This window comes from Halichoerus grypus, chromosome 11 (genome assembly GCF_964656455.1).
Source record: "Halichoerus grypus chromosome 11, mHalGry1.hap1.1, whole genome shotgun sequence".
Classification (NCBI taxonomy): domain Eukaryota; kingdom Metazoa; phylum Chordata; class Mammalia; order Carnivora; family Phocidae; genus Halichoerus; species Halichoerus grypus.
Window position 1 is genome coordinate 47,041,426 of NC_135722.1, and position 15,976 is coordinate 47,057,401.

Sequence of the window (15,976 nt, forward strand, 5' to 3'; positions counted from 1 at the left end):
TCTCTGTAAGAATCGGGAATGGGGACAGGATTGCTGAGAAGCATGCCAGTTGGCCAGATGCCATCTAAAGCTCTTAGGGGAGGAGATGCTTCTCAGCCACCCCCCTCCACCCCAGGATCCATGTCTTCTCTCATCTGTCTCTCCCCAAATCCCTCTCCCTGCAGCTGGACCGACCCACCAAGCAGATGCGGGAGGCAGAGGAGAGGCTCAAGGCCATCCCCCAGTTTTGCTTCCCTGATGCCAAGGACTGGCTCCCTGTGTCGGAGTACAGCAGGTGAGGCCTGGCCCGGTCTGGCCGGAGGCAGGAAGGGGGCATCGGCTCCGTGACTCCCACAGCAGGGGCAACTGCACAGGACATGATGGCGTCCTGGCCTCTGCTCTTACCGCCAGCTGGCCCTTCACCTCCTCCCTGGGAGGGCATTCCCTCTTCTGGGGTGCTATTTCCTGGGTCCTCTGACCTTCCCTGACGCCAGGCCCCTCCCCGTTCCAGTGAGACCTTCTCTTTCATGCTGACTGGGGAAGACGGCAGCAGGCGCTTCGGCTACTGCAGGCGCTTACTGGTGAGTAGAGCCGTGCAGCCCTGGGGGGCCTGGGCCGCACAGTGTGTGTGTGTGCGCCTTCCTCAACTCTGGCTTGTGTGGGATTCTACGTCCTGCTTCCTTGTGTGCTCCTCGAGGCCACCCCCAACACATGCACGCGCGTATGCACGCGCGTATGCACGCACGCACACGCACGCACGCAGGTACCCGGATGAGGCACTCCTAGGATGGCGGGACTCACAGTGACTCCTCTGGTCAGGCCCCAGGATCTAAGATAAACTGCGACAAGAGGAGAGAGTGGATCACCTCCTACTGGGCTGTCCTATGGTTTTAACTTTCCTACACTTTTTCTTCTCCGTCATTTCCCTCGGGCTCCTGGGCTCTGGTTGCTGATGCTGGAGTGTAGGATCATATCACCCCAGCTATGTGTGTGTATCGGACAGGGGTGGAGGACAGCCTTCCTCATGCCCATACCTGGCCCGCTGACGTGAGGAGGCCTCCTGTCCGTGGTCTGGTAGTGTTGGAGGCCGAGGAGGGACAGAGCAGTACTTTCTATGGGATTCTGGGAGAGATGCCTTGAACACAGGGGAAAGGGAGGGTTTTGAAAATATAGGCCATGTTATAGAGAGAGAAGCCCTTCCCCGTCTCCCTTCCCATTAGTCCTGGGAAATAATCAGATTGAGGTAAGGTAAAGAGAGAGTCCTGTTGCACTCTCCCCTGGAGTTCACTAGGATGTTGTTGGTTTGGGGTGTCAGCAGTGTTTCACGGTTCATGCCTTAATGGGACAAAGACTCACTAGATGCCAATCTAAGCACAGATGAGAAGGATCCTAGGCAGGGACCCCAGATGAAGGATTCTGGGCCATTCATTCATTCATTCTGAAACACATACCATACTCCTGCTGAGGGTCAGGCAACATGTTAAATGCACCTAAAAAGGAGTTAGACATGAATCCCATCCAATCCTCAAGGAATTTTAGATAGTCTAGTAGAGGAGGTCAGACTTTGAATGTAGAAGGGAAGACAAAGGGAATAAACTATTATTTAGGACCTGTTATGTTCCAGGCTAGATGCTTTAAGTATGTCATCTTCTTTAATCCTTAGGGGAGAGTTCATGAAGTAGTACTATGTCTGTCAGTTTCTATAGATTAAGAAATTAAGACTCGGGGGGAATAACTTGCCCAGGATCACACAGCCAGTGAGAGACAGAGCCAGGATTGACTCTAAGTTCTTTGATACTCTTGGATCGCCCCAAAGGGTAGTCTGGGGAGAAGGGATATTTGGATATTGAATGCCCGGTGAGTAGGGCTAAGGGAATGTGGAGCAGTACAGATGCCAGGTGGGGAGCCAGCAGAGGCCAGCATGCCCCAGATTCACCTGGGCCTGGAGACGAGCATTCCGAAGGCTGCCTTTGCAGGAATAGTGATGGAGCAGAGCTGCTCCTTTGCAGTGGGCCTGCTGCCCCCAGGGAAGAGCATGTTTGTCCTGGCGTGCTCAGAGAGGGCCTGGGCTGGGTCCCTGCCAAGGGGGCTGGCACTAGCTCGGCATTCCTGCAGATTGGACACAATGATTCTAACCCAAATCCCACATACTTGATTTAATCACTTGGGGCTTTAGGGGAGGCGGGGGAGAGGGAAAGAGAGAGGAGTGAGTTTCAGGCCTAATATGGACAAAAACAGATTCTGCCTTCTCTTTAGATCTGTGACGTTCGGCCAGCAGGTTTGGAAACTGAAATGGGCCCATCTGCATTTGCTTAGCAGCCTGCATGAGGGGCCAGCACCTGCTCTGTGCTCCCTCCCTACTCGGCCTTGCCAGGCACTCAGGCCTCTGAGCCAGAGGCAGCCACAGAGCCCTGCCAGCCCCTTGCTGGAGACGTAGACTCCGGTGGCGTCACCCCAACCTGCATTTGGGGGCTCCAGGCCTGGAGAGCTCTCAGGGCACATCTCCAGTCACTCACCTTTTCAATCCCCCTTTTCCTTTGTTCTCCTCTCCTAGCATACTTCTGTTCTCTGTCTTTGCGTCCCTTTCCCTTCTGTCCTGTCAGAAGGCAGCATGCTTTAGTGGTGAGATAGCAAATCAGAGGCCAAAACAGACTCCTGGCTCCATGACTTTTAGATGCATGTCCTTGGGCAATGAGTTATTCTTTTTGTAACTCAGTTTACTCATCTATAGAATGCAGATGATAGTGCCCGTGTGCTATCTCTAACAGGCTTTTTGTAAAGTACCAAGCCCAGACCTCAGATATGGTAAACATTCAATAAATAGTAGTTTGCCGCCCTTATCTCTGTTCAATTTGTCTTACTAGAGTGGGGTGGATCGAGGAAGGGAGGCAAGGGGAACCTAGAATGGGGATGTTTTACAGAATGTCCCTTGTGAGGGGCAGGGGACTCCATGGCTTACTCCGAGGAATGTACACAGGTCCCTCTCGTGACCATTGTGTCCTCTGGATTCCCAGCTTTTGCCATGTAAATCCACGAATCACCATCTAGCTTTTGCCAGGCTGCTTCCTCCTTCGCCAGCGGCCTCCTGGGAGGAACTCGGCAGGAGTCTGGCACCTTGGGCTGGAAGACCCAGTGGAGGCTGAAGCCTGCCCCGGAAGAGTGTCAGCCTTTCCTCTAGGGGCCTGGTTGAGTAGCGGTTTAGAAGAGGTTTGCAGTCGTCCACTAGAAGATCAGTCTTTAGTCCTCAGTTCCCCAGAAAAGGAGCCGGTTGTAGTAATCGTGCCTTCTCTGTATCTGTCTGTCTCTCCTCCGCCTCATCCCGACCCAGCCGAGTGGGAAAGGGCCTCGGTTGCCAGAGGTATACTGTGTCATCAGCCGCCTTGGCTGCTTCGGCTTGTTTTCCAAGGTAAGAGGGCTCTGGCTTACTTCCCTCCCCTTTCCCCAGCTGACAGCTCCCACAGGAGTATCTATAGTCAGCTCAGATGAGAAAACCACCTGTATGCATGAGCCAGGAAGCGAGCGGGCATGAGCAAGAGAATGCAAGAGCAAGTACAGGGAGCTCTGGGACTCTTTCCTGTTCCCAAGCCTGGCTCCCCATCTGGCCAGCTGGCATCTCCCCAGCTCCTGCACCAACATGGTCTGCCAATGTCGCAGTCTACCCTGGGCCATGGGCAGAGCCGGAGTCCTTGGGGACAGAGACCCCCCCTGCCCACCTGGGGAAGCCAAGTGCCCAGGGACCCGACTTACAAGTGGTGTTTCCTTTGCCCAGCTCCTGGGTGTGAGGCAAGGACGAGTTAGTGAGCAGAGCAGTCATTGAGTGCCAAGGGAAGCAGGAAGGCTAGAGTGTAAAGCTGCTGGCGAGACAGTCCTCCTGTCCCCTAGCTTTTGGCCCCGGCTGGTCAGATGCCAGGCTGCCCTCTTCTCTGCCCAGGAGGTAGGGAAGGGCAGTGTCCTGACACCCTTCCTCTTCGGGCTGCCGGTGGTTGGGCACAGGTCCTAGATGAGGTGGAGCGCCGGCGTGGGATCTCTGCCGCCTTGGTCTATCCCTTCATGAGAAGTCTCATGGAGTCGCCCTTCCCTGCCCCAGGGAAGACCATCAAAGTGAAGACATTTCTTCCAGGTGCTGGCAATGAGGTAGGGATTTCTGCTGCCTCTTCTCTCAGACTATGGATGGGGGCTAGCTAAGGCTGCAGTCCCTGGGAGGGGCAGAGCATGGCCCCTTCCTCGCTCACCGTGTGTGTACAGCTAATCAGTAAGGACTGGAAAAGTGAATGACAGAACTGTCACTGGGGCCCAACTCCCTGCAGCTCCTAGGGGGCCTTCCCTGACCTGCTTGGACTCAACTACATTCCACCTGCCCTCCTTTTATTCATTCATCAGCTCTTTACCGACAGTGCTCTCTCACAGTCAGGGATGGCGCCAGACCTTGGGGCAGCCATGAAGTTGAAGTAGGCCACAGCTCTGTCCCTGTGGAGTTCATAATCTAGTGGGAGAGACCAATATTAAATACATGTGTCTGCTTTTAAGTAGATAATTCCTGAACATTTTAAGTGCCAAGTGCAAGCGTGGGAGTAAGAGTGTGTGACAGGGGACCTGCTCTAGGTTAGGGGGCCCGGGAAGGCTTCCTCTGAGAAGGTGACTTAGGTGAGTAGAGTCAGCTAAATGAAGTGGGGGAGGGAGACTGAAAGAGAAGGGTGTGGATGGGAGAAGGTTATTCTAGGTAGAGAGGGAACAGCACCTGCAAAGGCACATGTCGGCAAAGTGACAAGGAACTGAAAAAAGGCCAAGATGGTTGAAAGGGTGGTGAGCAGGGCAGGATAGGCAGCGAGGGCCACATCACAGTGTGCCTGCTAGGCCAAGTTAAGGATTTTGGAGTTTATCTAAAGCAGGGTTATAAGATCTGAGAGACAATTTTAAAAGCTCACTCTGGCTGCTGTGGAGATCGTGGATCGGAGTGAAAGCAGGGGGACCTGCTAGGCTCCTATACAGTAGGACAGGAGATGATATGATAATAGCTTGGATTAAGGAGTGGTAGAAAAGGTAAGAAGTGGGTGGATTTGAGATACGTTTTAGACTTAGGATCAGAAGCACTTTGTGTTGAGTGGAAATATGCAGTAAGTGTTAGGGAGATTTTAAGGCTGACTCCCAGCTTTTTGGCTCGAGCTTCAGGGTAGTTGCCGGCGTACTGCCTGTGGAGGGAGCAGGCTCCGAGGAGGAAGCAGGGAAGTGGATTTTGTAGGTGTTATGTTTAAGATACCTGGGTGGCACCCAAGAGAAGATGTTTCGTAGCAGAAAGTGTAGATAGGGAAGAGAAGAGAGCCTGGACTCGGTCCTCCTCGGAGCCTGGGGAACTCCAACGTTTGGGGATCCTGCAAAAGAGGAGGAGCAACCCCCAGGAGTGAGAAGACAGGAGGGATAGCAGGCCGTGGCTTGGAAGCCAAGGAAGGGGGCATCTTAAGAAGGAAGGGGTGCTCACGTGAGGTCAGGATGAGGAATGGCCAGCTGCCTTGACAAGAGTGGATCTCAGTGGAGCAGGAACTGAGGGGCCCAGATACCTGAGTGGAGTGAGTTGAGAAGTGAAGAGGGGTGAGAAAGTGGAAATAGCCTGTATAGACTTCTCTTCGAGAGGCTTGGTTGTGAAGAGGACTTGGGAAGGGAGGGCCGTGGTTGAAAGGGGGGAGTTTGCGGAAGATGGTCGTCTGGAGGCTGGTGGGAATGACCCAGCGGAGGCAGAGGTGAAAGCGGATAGTCAGGAGAGGGAGGGGACAGTCAGACTGTGGCTGAGGAGGCGTCAGGGCTGTGGGATCCAGGGAAGGACTGGCTTCGGTTAGGAGAGATGGGCCCTTCCTTGTGTGATGGCAGGGAAGGGCCATGGCTTGTGGATTCTGGCTTTTCATCTGATAGCTTTGGTTTTCTCAAAATGGAAAAGAAGGTCATCCTCTGTGAGAGGTGGGTGCTAGGCTTTAGGAGAGGGAAGAAGAAATGACTTCGTTGTTACAGAGAGCAGGAGAGGGTCTGACTAAAGAAACACAGGGTGTGCTGGGAGTGGCGCGAATGCCAGTTCAGGGCTCTCTCAGCCTCTTTTCCCCCACCCTCCTCTGGAGGGACTTTAGGCTTTTTGAGAGGTCTGGCGCAGGATGGCTGGCCCTGCCCCGAGAGCCCAGCAGCATGCCTGGGAGCCCTTCGGGACGGCCCCGCTCTCACCAGCCTCACTTCTCATCACTCTGACTTGAATTGCTTACTGTCGCTGAACCCTGCTTCCTTTTGCCTTGAAGACTCTTCCCTTCTCTCCTTGGACAGCCCAAATGAAGTATCTTGGGCTCTGAGCCACTGCCCTGACCCCTCCCTGCCTCCACTGGGGCTGCTGCCCTTCCTCTCCACCCTCGTGGCCCCCCCCACCACCACCGTGCAGACGTGAATCATGGCTTCCTCGGTCCAGACACCAGTCTCACAGCTGGGGTTGCTTCGACTCAGTCGGCCCCACTGGACTGCGATCCTTGAAGGCAGGGATGCATGAGAAGAGGCCCAGGTCCCACCAGCTGCTTCTGTGAATTCTCACACGCTGCAGGGAGCCTGGACCCCAGGGGTCGTAGGAGCATGGCGCTGTGCTGCAGAGCTGAGCCTGTCAGACTGCGTGAGGCTCTTGGGGGTGGAGGGGTGTGGGGGAGCATCACTGTGACTTCTGGGGACAAGGACGGGGGGCTCATACAGAGGCCTCTGGTGTCCGTGTGGTGTGGGTTTCCTTCAGGCCACATTCCCTGAGCATTTTGTGTGGGCATGGCATCGTGCTCATCCCTGGGCCTTCTAGGAGTTCACCATCGGTGGCAAAGATAGTGTCCGCTGATCGTTAGGGCACCTTGTGCCCCCTTTGCTGCTTCTCTGGGAGCCGGAGGGATGAATATTGAGCTAGGAGTTTAAACTTCCCTTGCTTCGACCCTGAGGAATAAATGAGATGATGTGGGGTAAAAGCCCCTGGAAAAGAGCTCTGACACCACGGGCTCTGCAAGGGACGTCAGTTTTCACCCTACTTAGCAGGAGGCCTGCACATCCTTGCTGCCCACATGCGCTGAGAGACCAAGGAGAAGACTAGGCAGGCTCCTGTGGTAAGCTGCTTCGGCCTGGCCTGAGCGTCAGCAGCTCCTCCTGCTCTCACTGCTAGGGTCAATTGCTACCCTTCACCCTCAGGGCTGCCCCCAAGGAAGTGGCTTTTTTGTGGCATAGCACTGACCTTGGGAGTGGCCTTGCAACCCCCCTGGAGGGAGGATAGCTAGGTCTGGCCCTGATAAAGTCCTGCTTCCTGGCATGGTGGTGGAATAGCCAGCCCTTCCCTGTGCCTTCCTTGTGCCTGGCACAGAGATTAGACAGGCTGATAGCGATAGAGGCCAGAATGGTAAGACAAACATGACCTCTGGAAGGAAAGTCTAGCAGGAAGGGAGAGGACATGACAACAAGGACACTAGCATTGCCTTCTGAGAGATGGCAGCCCAGGGATATGGAGATGCTGCTCTTCCTATGGCCTGGGGAGCAGCGATTGGTTGTGGGATCCGGTCAGCATGGGCGCCAAGACCTCTGCTTGGGGAGATGGACCAGGGGGCGGGGAGCACCCCACAGATGGAGCTGTGTGGTCTCCTTATTCTCCTGATCTGTAAGAGTATTCACCTCTCCTCCTTTTCCTGTGAGCCTGAGGGATGGCTCATCAACTGCTTCCCTCTGGAGCCTCCCCCACATTCCAGTTAGCCCTCTTGCTCACAGGCTAGGTGTCTGAGTACTGTGGGAACAGAGCTGTGGTCTGAGGGGAGAGGGAGACTGGGTCTTATTGCATAGTGGGGTAGATTAGAAAGCTGGAAAAGGGAGGGTGGGGAGGGAAACCTCTCAGAAGGCAATGTTAGTGTCCTTGTTGCCATGTCCTCTCCCTTTCCTGCTCGAGTTTCCTTCCAGAGGTCATGTTTGTCCTACCGTTCTGGCCTCTATCTCTATCAGCCTGTCTAATCTCTGTGCCAGGCCCAAGAAAGGCACAAGGGAAGGGCTGGCTATTCCCGGGAGTGACACCCACCTCGCCTGCCTTGACCCACTTCCCCCCTCGCTTTCCTGCAGGTGTTAGAGCTGCGGCGGCCCATGGATTCCCGGCTGGAGCATGTGGACTTCGAGTGCCTTTTCACCTGCCTCAGCGTGCGCCAGCTCATCCGAATCTTTGCCTCGCTGCTGCTGGAGCGCCGAGTCATTTTTGTGGCAGATAAGCTCAGGTAAGGCCCAGCAGGGCCAGGTGAAGACGAGGGGGAAGGCACGTCCACTAGTTAATCTGACATGTATTTATGAGCCCTACTGTGTGCCAGCTACTGTGGTATTGGTGTGGCAGGATTGAGAACCCAAGGGAGGACTTGGCCTGAGGGAAGAAGTGGGGCATTTCTTCTTTTGCCCCAGCCAAGAGTGTGCAGATGCAAATACGTGGATTTGGAGAAAGGTGGAATAAGGAGATTTCTGCCTGATGGCTGCACTTCCTCTGGGAGGGGAGGCAGGGCCATCTCTGTGGGATGCGGAGTTTGAGGGGAGTGATGAACTCTTAGGCAGAGCCACGTGAGGAAGGGGCAAGAGCACTGACTAGGCGTCGGAGGAGCGCTGAGCCCCCCAGGGAGGAGCCAGTTAGGGCATGACCTGGAGAGGTCACCTGGGGATTTGTGGAGAAGGACAAGGTGAGGCATTGAGGGTGCTGGGGAGCAGAGTGGTTGCAGGAAGGTTGGCCAGTCAAACCAGGAGAGGGAAAAGATGTCCAGGGACAGGAGGTGCCCGTGAGGCAGGGGAGCTGGTTTAGGAGGAATAAGAAAAGAGCCGGATGGATCATAGGTCTTGGTCCGAAATGTTGGCATTTATGATTTTAGAGGTAGAGGAGTTCCAGATGCCAAGATCTGGTTGTGGCTATGGGAGGGGTGGTAGAAGGGTCACAGAACATGGGCTGTTGTGGAAGGAGTTGAGCTCTCCTAGGCAGTCAAGATTTACAAGAAAGTGTCTCAGTCTATTCAGGCTGCTATAGCAAAGTACCAGACTAGGTGGCCTGTAAACAACAGAAATGTACTTCTCACAGTTCCAAAGGCTGGGCATCCAAGCTCAGGGTGCCAGCATGGATACGTTCTGGTGGGGCCCGCTTCCTGGTTCACAGCCAGAGCCTTCTTACTGTGGTAGAAGGGGTGAAGGAGCTCTGTGGATCTGTTTTATAAGCACGTGAATCCCATTCACGAGGGCCCCACCTTCATCACCTAAGCACCTCCTGAAGGCCCCACCTCATATTTGGGGCTCAGGGTTTCAACATAGGAATTTTGGAGGGCACAAATACTTAAATCATAGCATGGAGTATATGTGGGGAGTGGACAGGCAGGTAGAGGATGAGATCTTGGCAACATGTTATGTATTTTTTTGGTCAGAAGATCCATCACGGGAAGAAGTGGTTTCTTTAAAATGGTGGAATTAATTCAGTCATTTGGACATTTATTAACCCACCTGCTCTGTGCCATACCATATGCCAGGTGCTGATAGGAGGGGCAGAAAAGGACAGTCCTCTTTCGGGTTGGTCCTCAGTAGGCCCAGGCTCTCTGGGGTCTTCCTTTCTGTCTGTGTGAGGGGCTACTGAGGGGAGCAGGAGAAAGGGACTTCTGCATGCCCTCACGGGGCACTGGGCGGGATGCCAGGCCACCCTTGGCCCAGGAGAAGGAAGAGGAGGAAATGCCAGGCTGCTGACTTTTCCAGAGAAGGCCCGCTTTAGAAATGCAAATGGCCCCTCACTTCCCGCCCCAGCCTCAGTGTCTCTGTATCCCACAGTTGTGTGTGTCTTGCTGTCCCTCAGGAAGGGGCTCAGGACAGTACCCCGGTGGAGCCCCTGTCTGCTGCCTCCCTGCCACCCATGTTCACTGTCCCTCAACAAGGGAGGCTCTAGTCTGGCCAGACTGTGGTGTCCCTACCGAAGCCTAGACCCTGAGGTTTCTTTTTCCTGAAGGTTCCATTCCCTCACTCAGGGCTTCCTCTTTGCCACCCCCACCCGTAGCCCAGCTCCAGTAGGGCTCTGAGCACATTCCTGCACCATTCTGGAAGGAAAGTACCCCAGGGCTCTGTTCTTTGCCGGGCTCAGCATTCAAGTTCTGCCACTCTTGGGTCTAAGAAGAGATACCCACTCTCCTCAGGGTCTGCCTGTGACTGGAGAGGGGCAGGGTGGGCAGCCCAGTGATGGCACCCGGTCTGGACTGGGTCAGGGCTTAGTGAGTCCAGCCAGCTCACGTTCTGTTGCTCACATTCTAGGTTGTCCACAAATCCTTTGTCCCTCCAGGTCTAGTTTTGATGTCTGAGTATGTGGAAGGGGTGCGCCGTGTATGTGTACAGGCTCTGCAGTGATTAGCCCTGGGGGCTCTACAAGACCCTCTGTCTCCAAAGAGCCAGGCCTATTGGAGGGGAAGGTGGAGATCAATGTGTCCCTCAACACTGAGACAGCCCTTTTCTAGATCTTCTCCAGATGGCTCCGCTCGAGGTGTGGGGAGCTGCTGTCCCCAGGAGAAGGGCTGTCAGAGCCAGGATACCTGTGTCTCTGCCTCAAGGCCCGGCACTATTAGGTGTCTGTAGGGTGGCAGGACAGCCAAGCAAGGCACTGGCTGACGAAACACTTGTGAACATCCAGGGGTCCTTCTAGAAAAGGGGGTTTGTTTCTGTCATGGATTGGAACCATGTTCTCTGACTGGTGGGGCATTAGTCAGGAAAGGGGGGAGAATTCCTGCGGGAGCTGATCAAGTAGAGTCTATTGTGGCTAATAGGTGGGACTAATAGAGGCAGAGGGTCAGAGTGGGAAAATCAAGCTTAAAACTGAACTTGACTGTGGGCCTCTGCCTCCTCATCTATAATGTGGTCCCCAGAGGAAGGCCTTTGATTCTCCTCCCAGCAGATGGGTTGTTCAAGCCAGGTGTGTCTCCTGTGTTTACCAGTGCCCCACACCAGCCCTCAACACACGTGGGGAGTGCACACTCACTTCTGCTCCTTCTAGCTAGCACCCTAGAGGTCTTCCTCCCCTCTTGCATTGGTCATTCTGCTCAGATGGCTGGTCGTGGAGTGCTGCTGGGTCTAGAGGCCCGGAGCCCCATCTAGGCCAAGAGAGGGATGACCCCACTGAGACCTTAGGTTATTTTTTGGAGCCTGAGAAGAAAGATGGGCGTGGGCACTTTTTTCAGCTTGGTAGGAATGGTGCCGGGCTCCTCACCTCGGTCAGTGGTCCTCAGACTACTCTTTGCGATTACAGCGAGGAAGGGTTGGATAGACGGCAGAGTAGTCAAGTGACACTGGGCTGGGAGACAGGACAACTGTGTCCCAGGCCGGCCCCTTATGAAACTGACCCTTAGTAGCTGTGGCCCCAGTTATAACATGTAGAATTGATAAGACAACCTCTGAGGGTCTTCCAGCTCTTACACACTACAAATCTGTGATCGACTCTTGCTCCCCTTGCCTTCATATTCCCTGGCTTGAGCTGATACTTCCCCACCAGGTTAGGCCTGTCTGTGATTAGGGTGACCCTTGGTGGTATGTATGTGAGTCATTTGTGAGCTTAAGTGTTGCTATGTACCTTCATGGCTGTTCCTAGGTCGAGTCCCAAAGAAGGTCGGTACCAGTGTCCTTGAGGCTCTGAGTGGTGGGAATGTGGGGGCTTCACCAGTCTGCAGGGTCAGATCCTGACCTGAACTCCATCAGCACTTTTGTTGCACTGGGTGGTTTAACCTATAAAAGGATGCTCGAACTCCCCTTCCCCAAAGGTCCTGGGCCTGGGCTCAGATGCTTGTCTCTGTCTGTCTACCAGTACCCTCTCCAGCTGCTCCCATGCCGTGGTAGCCTTGCTCTACCCCTTCTCCTGGCAACACACCTTCATTCCTGTCCTTCCGGCCTCCATGATTGACATCGTCTGCTGTCCCACACCCTTCCTGGTTGGCCTGCTCTCCAGCTCACTCCCCAAACTGAAGGAGCTGCCCGTGGAGGAGGTGGGCCATTGTCTGGGGGACCAGCTGGGTGAGGGGTGGAGGAAGGAAGGGACCGAAGGAACAGAAACTCCCAGGAGGGAGGGAGGGAGGGGCAGAGGGGGAAAGGAAGGGACCAAGACCACTGGGATCTTCTCACTTGTGGTCCCTGGGCCTCTCTACCCAGCTCCTGTCCCTTTTCCTTGGGCACTCTATCCCTGGTTGGAGTTATTCCTGTTGTCTGACTCTGGGAATCCAGGAGGTCTGGAGGCCTAGAGAGGGCATTGCAGGGGCTCATTCCCTGCATCACTGTCACTAATGACTCTTTCTCTTAGGCACTGATGGTGAACCTGGGATCCGACCGATTCATCCGACAGGTAAGAAAGAGCAGGACACCAGAGAATATGGCCTGCCCTAGGGTAGGTGCCTGTTTGCTGCAGGCCCCCAGGCACCCAACACTGTTACACACGTTGTTCAACCTTCACAGCCTATTTGTTGAGCTCTCTGGGCTCCATATTCACAGACTAGGCAAGGGTAGGGAGGGAGAAACTGATCTGGGAAGTCTTGACCCCAGCAGGATCTGCCTTTCTGGTTGGGATCATCCAGTGTGATGGGAATGTGGGAGTGTGAAGAGCATGGCCTGGAAATCTGAACACTTGAGGTCTGGCTCTGCCACCTTTGAGCCACACAATGTCAGACGGGCCTCTGAACTTCTCTGAGCCAGAGTTCTCATCTCTAAAGCAGGCATGGTGACACCACCTGCCTTGAAATGTTGCTGGGGGATGACACATGATGCACAGAATGCTATGGAATGTCAAGGTTTGCAGTCATCATTGTAACTTCAGAAAGCCTTTGTTAGTCATGGAAATCCTCCCGGCTCTCCACTAAGGAGCACAACCCACTGGTGTACCCTCTGGGAAGGTACAGTCTATTACACACCATTGACAGCTGCCACTCCTGGGTACAAGGGATCAAGGTACAGACACGGAACCAGAATGCAGAGGCAGGAACGACAGCCTAACCTCATACCTGAGACACAGGCTGGGCCATCATTTCCCTGCCCCGAGCCAGCTCTGCTTCCCATCGTGGAGCTGGAGATGGAGGAGCCAGGGAGGCTTCATCAGGGTGCTGGGCGAGGAACCCCAAGCTGGTCCTGGGCAGTGAATGCCACGGCTTCCACCACTTTTTATCTGTGTGACTTTGGATGAGTTTCTTAACCTCTCTCTCTGCTCAGCTTCTCATTGTAAAATGAGGTTGATAATTGTATCAGGATTTGGGGGAGGAATGAGTAAGATTATATATTTAAGCTCTTCGGATGGCCTGGCATATAGTAAGTGCTCAGTCAGTGTCTGTGATCATGATGACTGTGTGTTTTCCTTCCCCTGTAGATGGATGATGAGGACACGCTGTTACCAAGGAAGCTACAGGCGGCTCTGGAGCAGGCTCTAGAGAGGAAGAACGAACTGATCTCCCAGGATTCTGACAGCGACTCCGATGATGGTGAGTGAGGCTTGCCCCGGGCAGAATCAACTCTGGCCCCGGGACTCCCTCTGCTCTGGCCCCGGGCCTCATGGTACCAGGACCCTGTTTCTACACACCAGACCCTTCTGGTTGATGAGGCTCCAGGTATAGGACCTTGGTCTCAGGCTAGCCTAGAATTCTCTAGCCCCACTACCAGTGGGCTCAGGGAGTAATGGGCCTGAGGAGAGAGAAGTACTGTGGTAGTTTGTCAGAGGGAGTTGAGAAACATAAATAACATTGGGGGCACTTGTAGGGTGGCCCAGGCTAGAAAGCTACCCTCTTCCCTCTAATTCTTCTCTACCTCAGAAGGTTTGAGAAAGAAAACCCAAAGATATATGGCAACGCCTAGACTCTTCTTGCTGATAGGAAGCTAGTTATTCCTCCCTCAGGGGCCTTGCCTTGAGTCCCTGCAGGAGATGGAGGGAACTTCCTCTTCTTGTGAAGCCCAGGAATACCACCAAGGGTGACGGGTATGGGGAAAGTGATCCTCTGGTCTCTGATTTCCACTCTCATTCGCATAGTGAATATTTGCCAACTTCCATGTGCAGAATACAGTTTCTGACCTTCCAGTTCAGGGGCTAGTTACAAGCCCAGGAGCACAAGAGATAAAGTTTCAAAAACAGATTAAGTAGTTCTGGCTAGAAATTCTCTTGGGGAGAGGGAGACAATAACAGCTAGAGGTTGGGGTTGGAGGTTGGAGATGACCGTTTCTTGACCCGAACCTCAAAGATTTGTCTTTTCTCTTCCAGAATGTAATACCCTCAATGGGCTGGTGTCGGAGGTGTTTATCCGGTTCTTTGTGGAGACTGTTGGGCACTACTCCCTCTTCCTGACTCAGAGCGAGAAGGGAGAGAGGGCCTTTCAGCGAGAGGCCTTCCGCAAGTCTGTGGCCTCCAAGAGCATCCGCCGTTTCCTTGAGGTTTTTATGGAGTCTCAGATGTTTGCAGGCTTCATCCAAGACAGGGAGCTAAGAAAGTGTCGGGCAAAGGGTAAGGCCAGAAGAGCTTGGGGTTGGGTGCTGTGGGCCCTCTTCTGCTACCAGCAGGCCTGAATAACTGGGCACCGTGACGGAAGCTCTTAGCCATCAGCTAGAGCCAGGCCTCCTAACATCCCTGTCTTCTGATACAAACTGCCAAGGGAGCTTTCTTCGCCTCCCGTCACAGTAAATGCCTTCCCAAGGCTGTGCACGGGCTGGAGCCTGGTGGCTGGTAGGGCTCCTCTCCACCCCAGAGCAACGTGCCATTGTAGCCCATCCCCTCTTCAGATGCTCTTCTTCTTCAGAGAAAAAGACCAGACTGAGCAATTTAGGGGGTTCTAAGAACCACAGGTTGGAGAAGCCCTTGATGAAAATTGAGCTAGCTCTCTGAGGTTAGTGGCAGCCTCCATTCAGAATAGAAGGTCACCTTGTCTCTAGTTACTTCATCAGCTCAGCTCACTCTAGGACTTTTTTTTTTTTTACATCTCAAGATCTTTCTGTCTAACCTCAGGGTTATTACATCTTCTGTCCACTAATACTGTCCATTTAGTCTAACAAGCCTTTTGGAACAACATGGTAGAGTGATCTAAGAGGACCTAGAGAAGGCGCCCAGCTCTGAAACAAGGAGTGGCATCTTTGTCTTATGGAATGCAGCTCAGGCACATGCACCGGGAGGTGCTGAGGGCCTCTTGCTTCAGCAGTGAGCACAGTGAGATGTTATTAATTATAGTTCTGATGAGATAATCTGAATTCTAATAAGATGCTCCCATAAATTGTAATTGCAGATCCTGGTTTCTCTGTGCCCAATAGGCCACCCCTTCCCTTCCTGCAATAACGGTTCTGTTCCCTGTTCCTCCTCTTCCGCAGGCCTGTTTGAGCAGCGAGTGGAACAGTATTTAGAGGAACTTCCAGACACTGAGCAGAGTGGGATGAATAAGTTTCTCCGAGGTTTGGGTAAGTAGCATGGTCACTGATGAAATAGGTGTTCAGCAAGAAGCTGGGGCTGGGGGATCTGTACCCAAACTACTCTAAACCAATGCCAATGGATATTTATATTGGGGCTGTAGACAGAACTGTAAGAGATCCCCTGGTGAAGAGGTTCCCAGCCCAGTCCTCCAAGAGCATTTAGCACAGTATTTACCAAATTGCAGAACCAGGAGAAACTACAGATCCTTACATAAACCAGGTCTTTTTCCATGTGCTCCTTCTTGAGTGTATATGAGGGTGCTAGGGGCAGTGAGCTTTTCTCTAGGCCATAAAGGGGTCTACAAAGGTCTCGGTCCCAGAGTGCCCTTCTCTGAAAACCTCTACTCCCTTCAAAGAGCTCAGCCAGCTAAATCATGGAGTCATAGCATGTCTCTGTTTAAAGGGAAATTGGGCCCAAAGAAGTTAAATAGCTTGCCCACAGCCCCAGAGTGATTGATACCAGTGCCCTAATTAGAGCTCTAGCGTATTTTCCCTGCCCTGGCTCAGACCCGTCACAGCTGAAATCCAGGCTTTCTAGCCCTGTGTGCCGCTGAGAGGG

The 15,976-nt window shown here is 53.6% G+C and overlaps 1 protein-coding gene across 8 annotated transcripts in view; it reads left to right on the forward strand.

The window, feature by feature from the left end:
* DENND2B (DENN domain containing 2B) overlaps positions 1-15,976 on the forward strand; it is a 145,606-nt gene that overhangs the window by 128,817 nt on the left and 813 nt on the right. For all 8 annotated transcript variants that reach the window (XM_036121403.2, XM_036121407.2, XM_078058427.1 and 5 more), the window contains 10 exons: positions 165-274; positions 491-560; positions 3,308-3,385; positions 3,973-4,113; positions 8,074-8,222; positions 11,801-11,978; positions 12,290-12,331; positions 13,343-13,454; positions 14,225-14,464; positions 15,319-15,405. In XM_036121403.2, the coding sequence (XP_035977296.1) occupies positions 165-274; positions 491-560; positions 3,308-3,385; positions 3,973-4,113; positions 8,074-8,222; positions 11,801-11,978; positions 12,290-12,331; positions 13,343-13,454; positions 14,225-14,464; positions 15,319-15,405 (1,207 nt within the window). The remainder of the gene's footprint in view (positions 1-164; positions 275-490; positions 561-3,307; positions 3,386-3,972; positions 4,114-8,073; positions 8,223-11,800; positions 11,979-12,289; positions 12,332-13,342; positions 13,455-14,224; positions 14,465-15,318; positions 15,406-15,976) is intronic.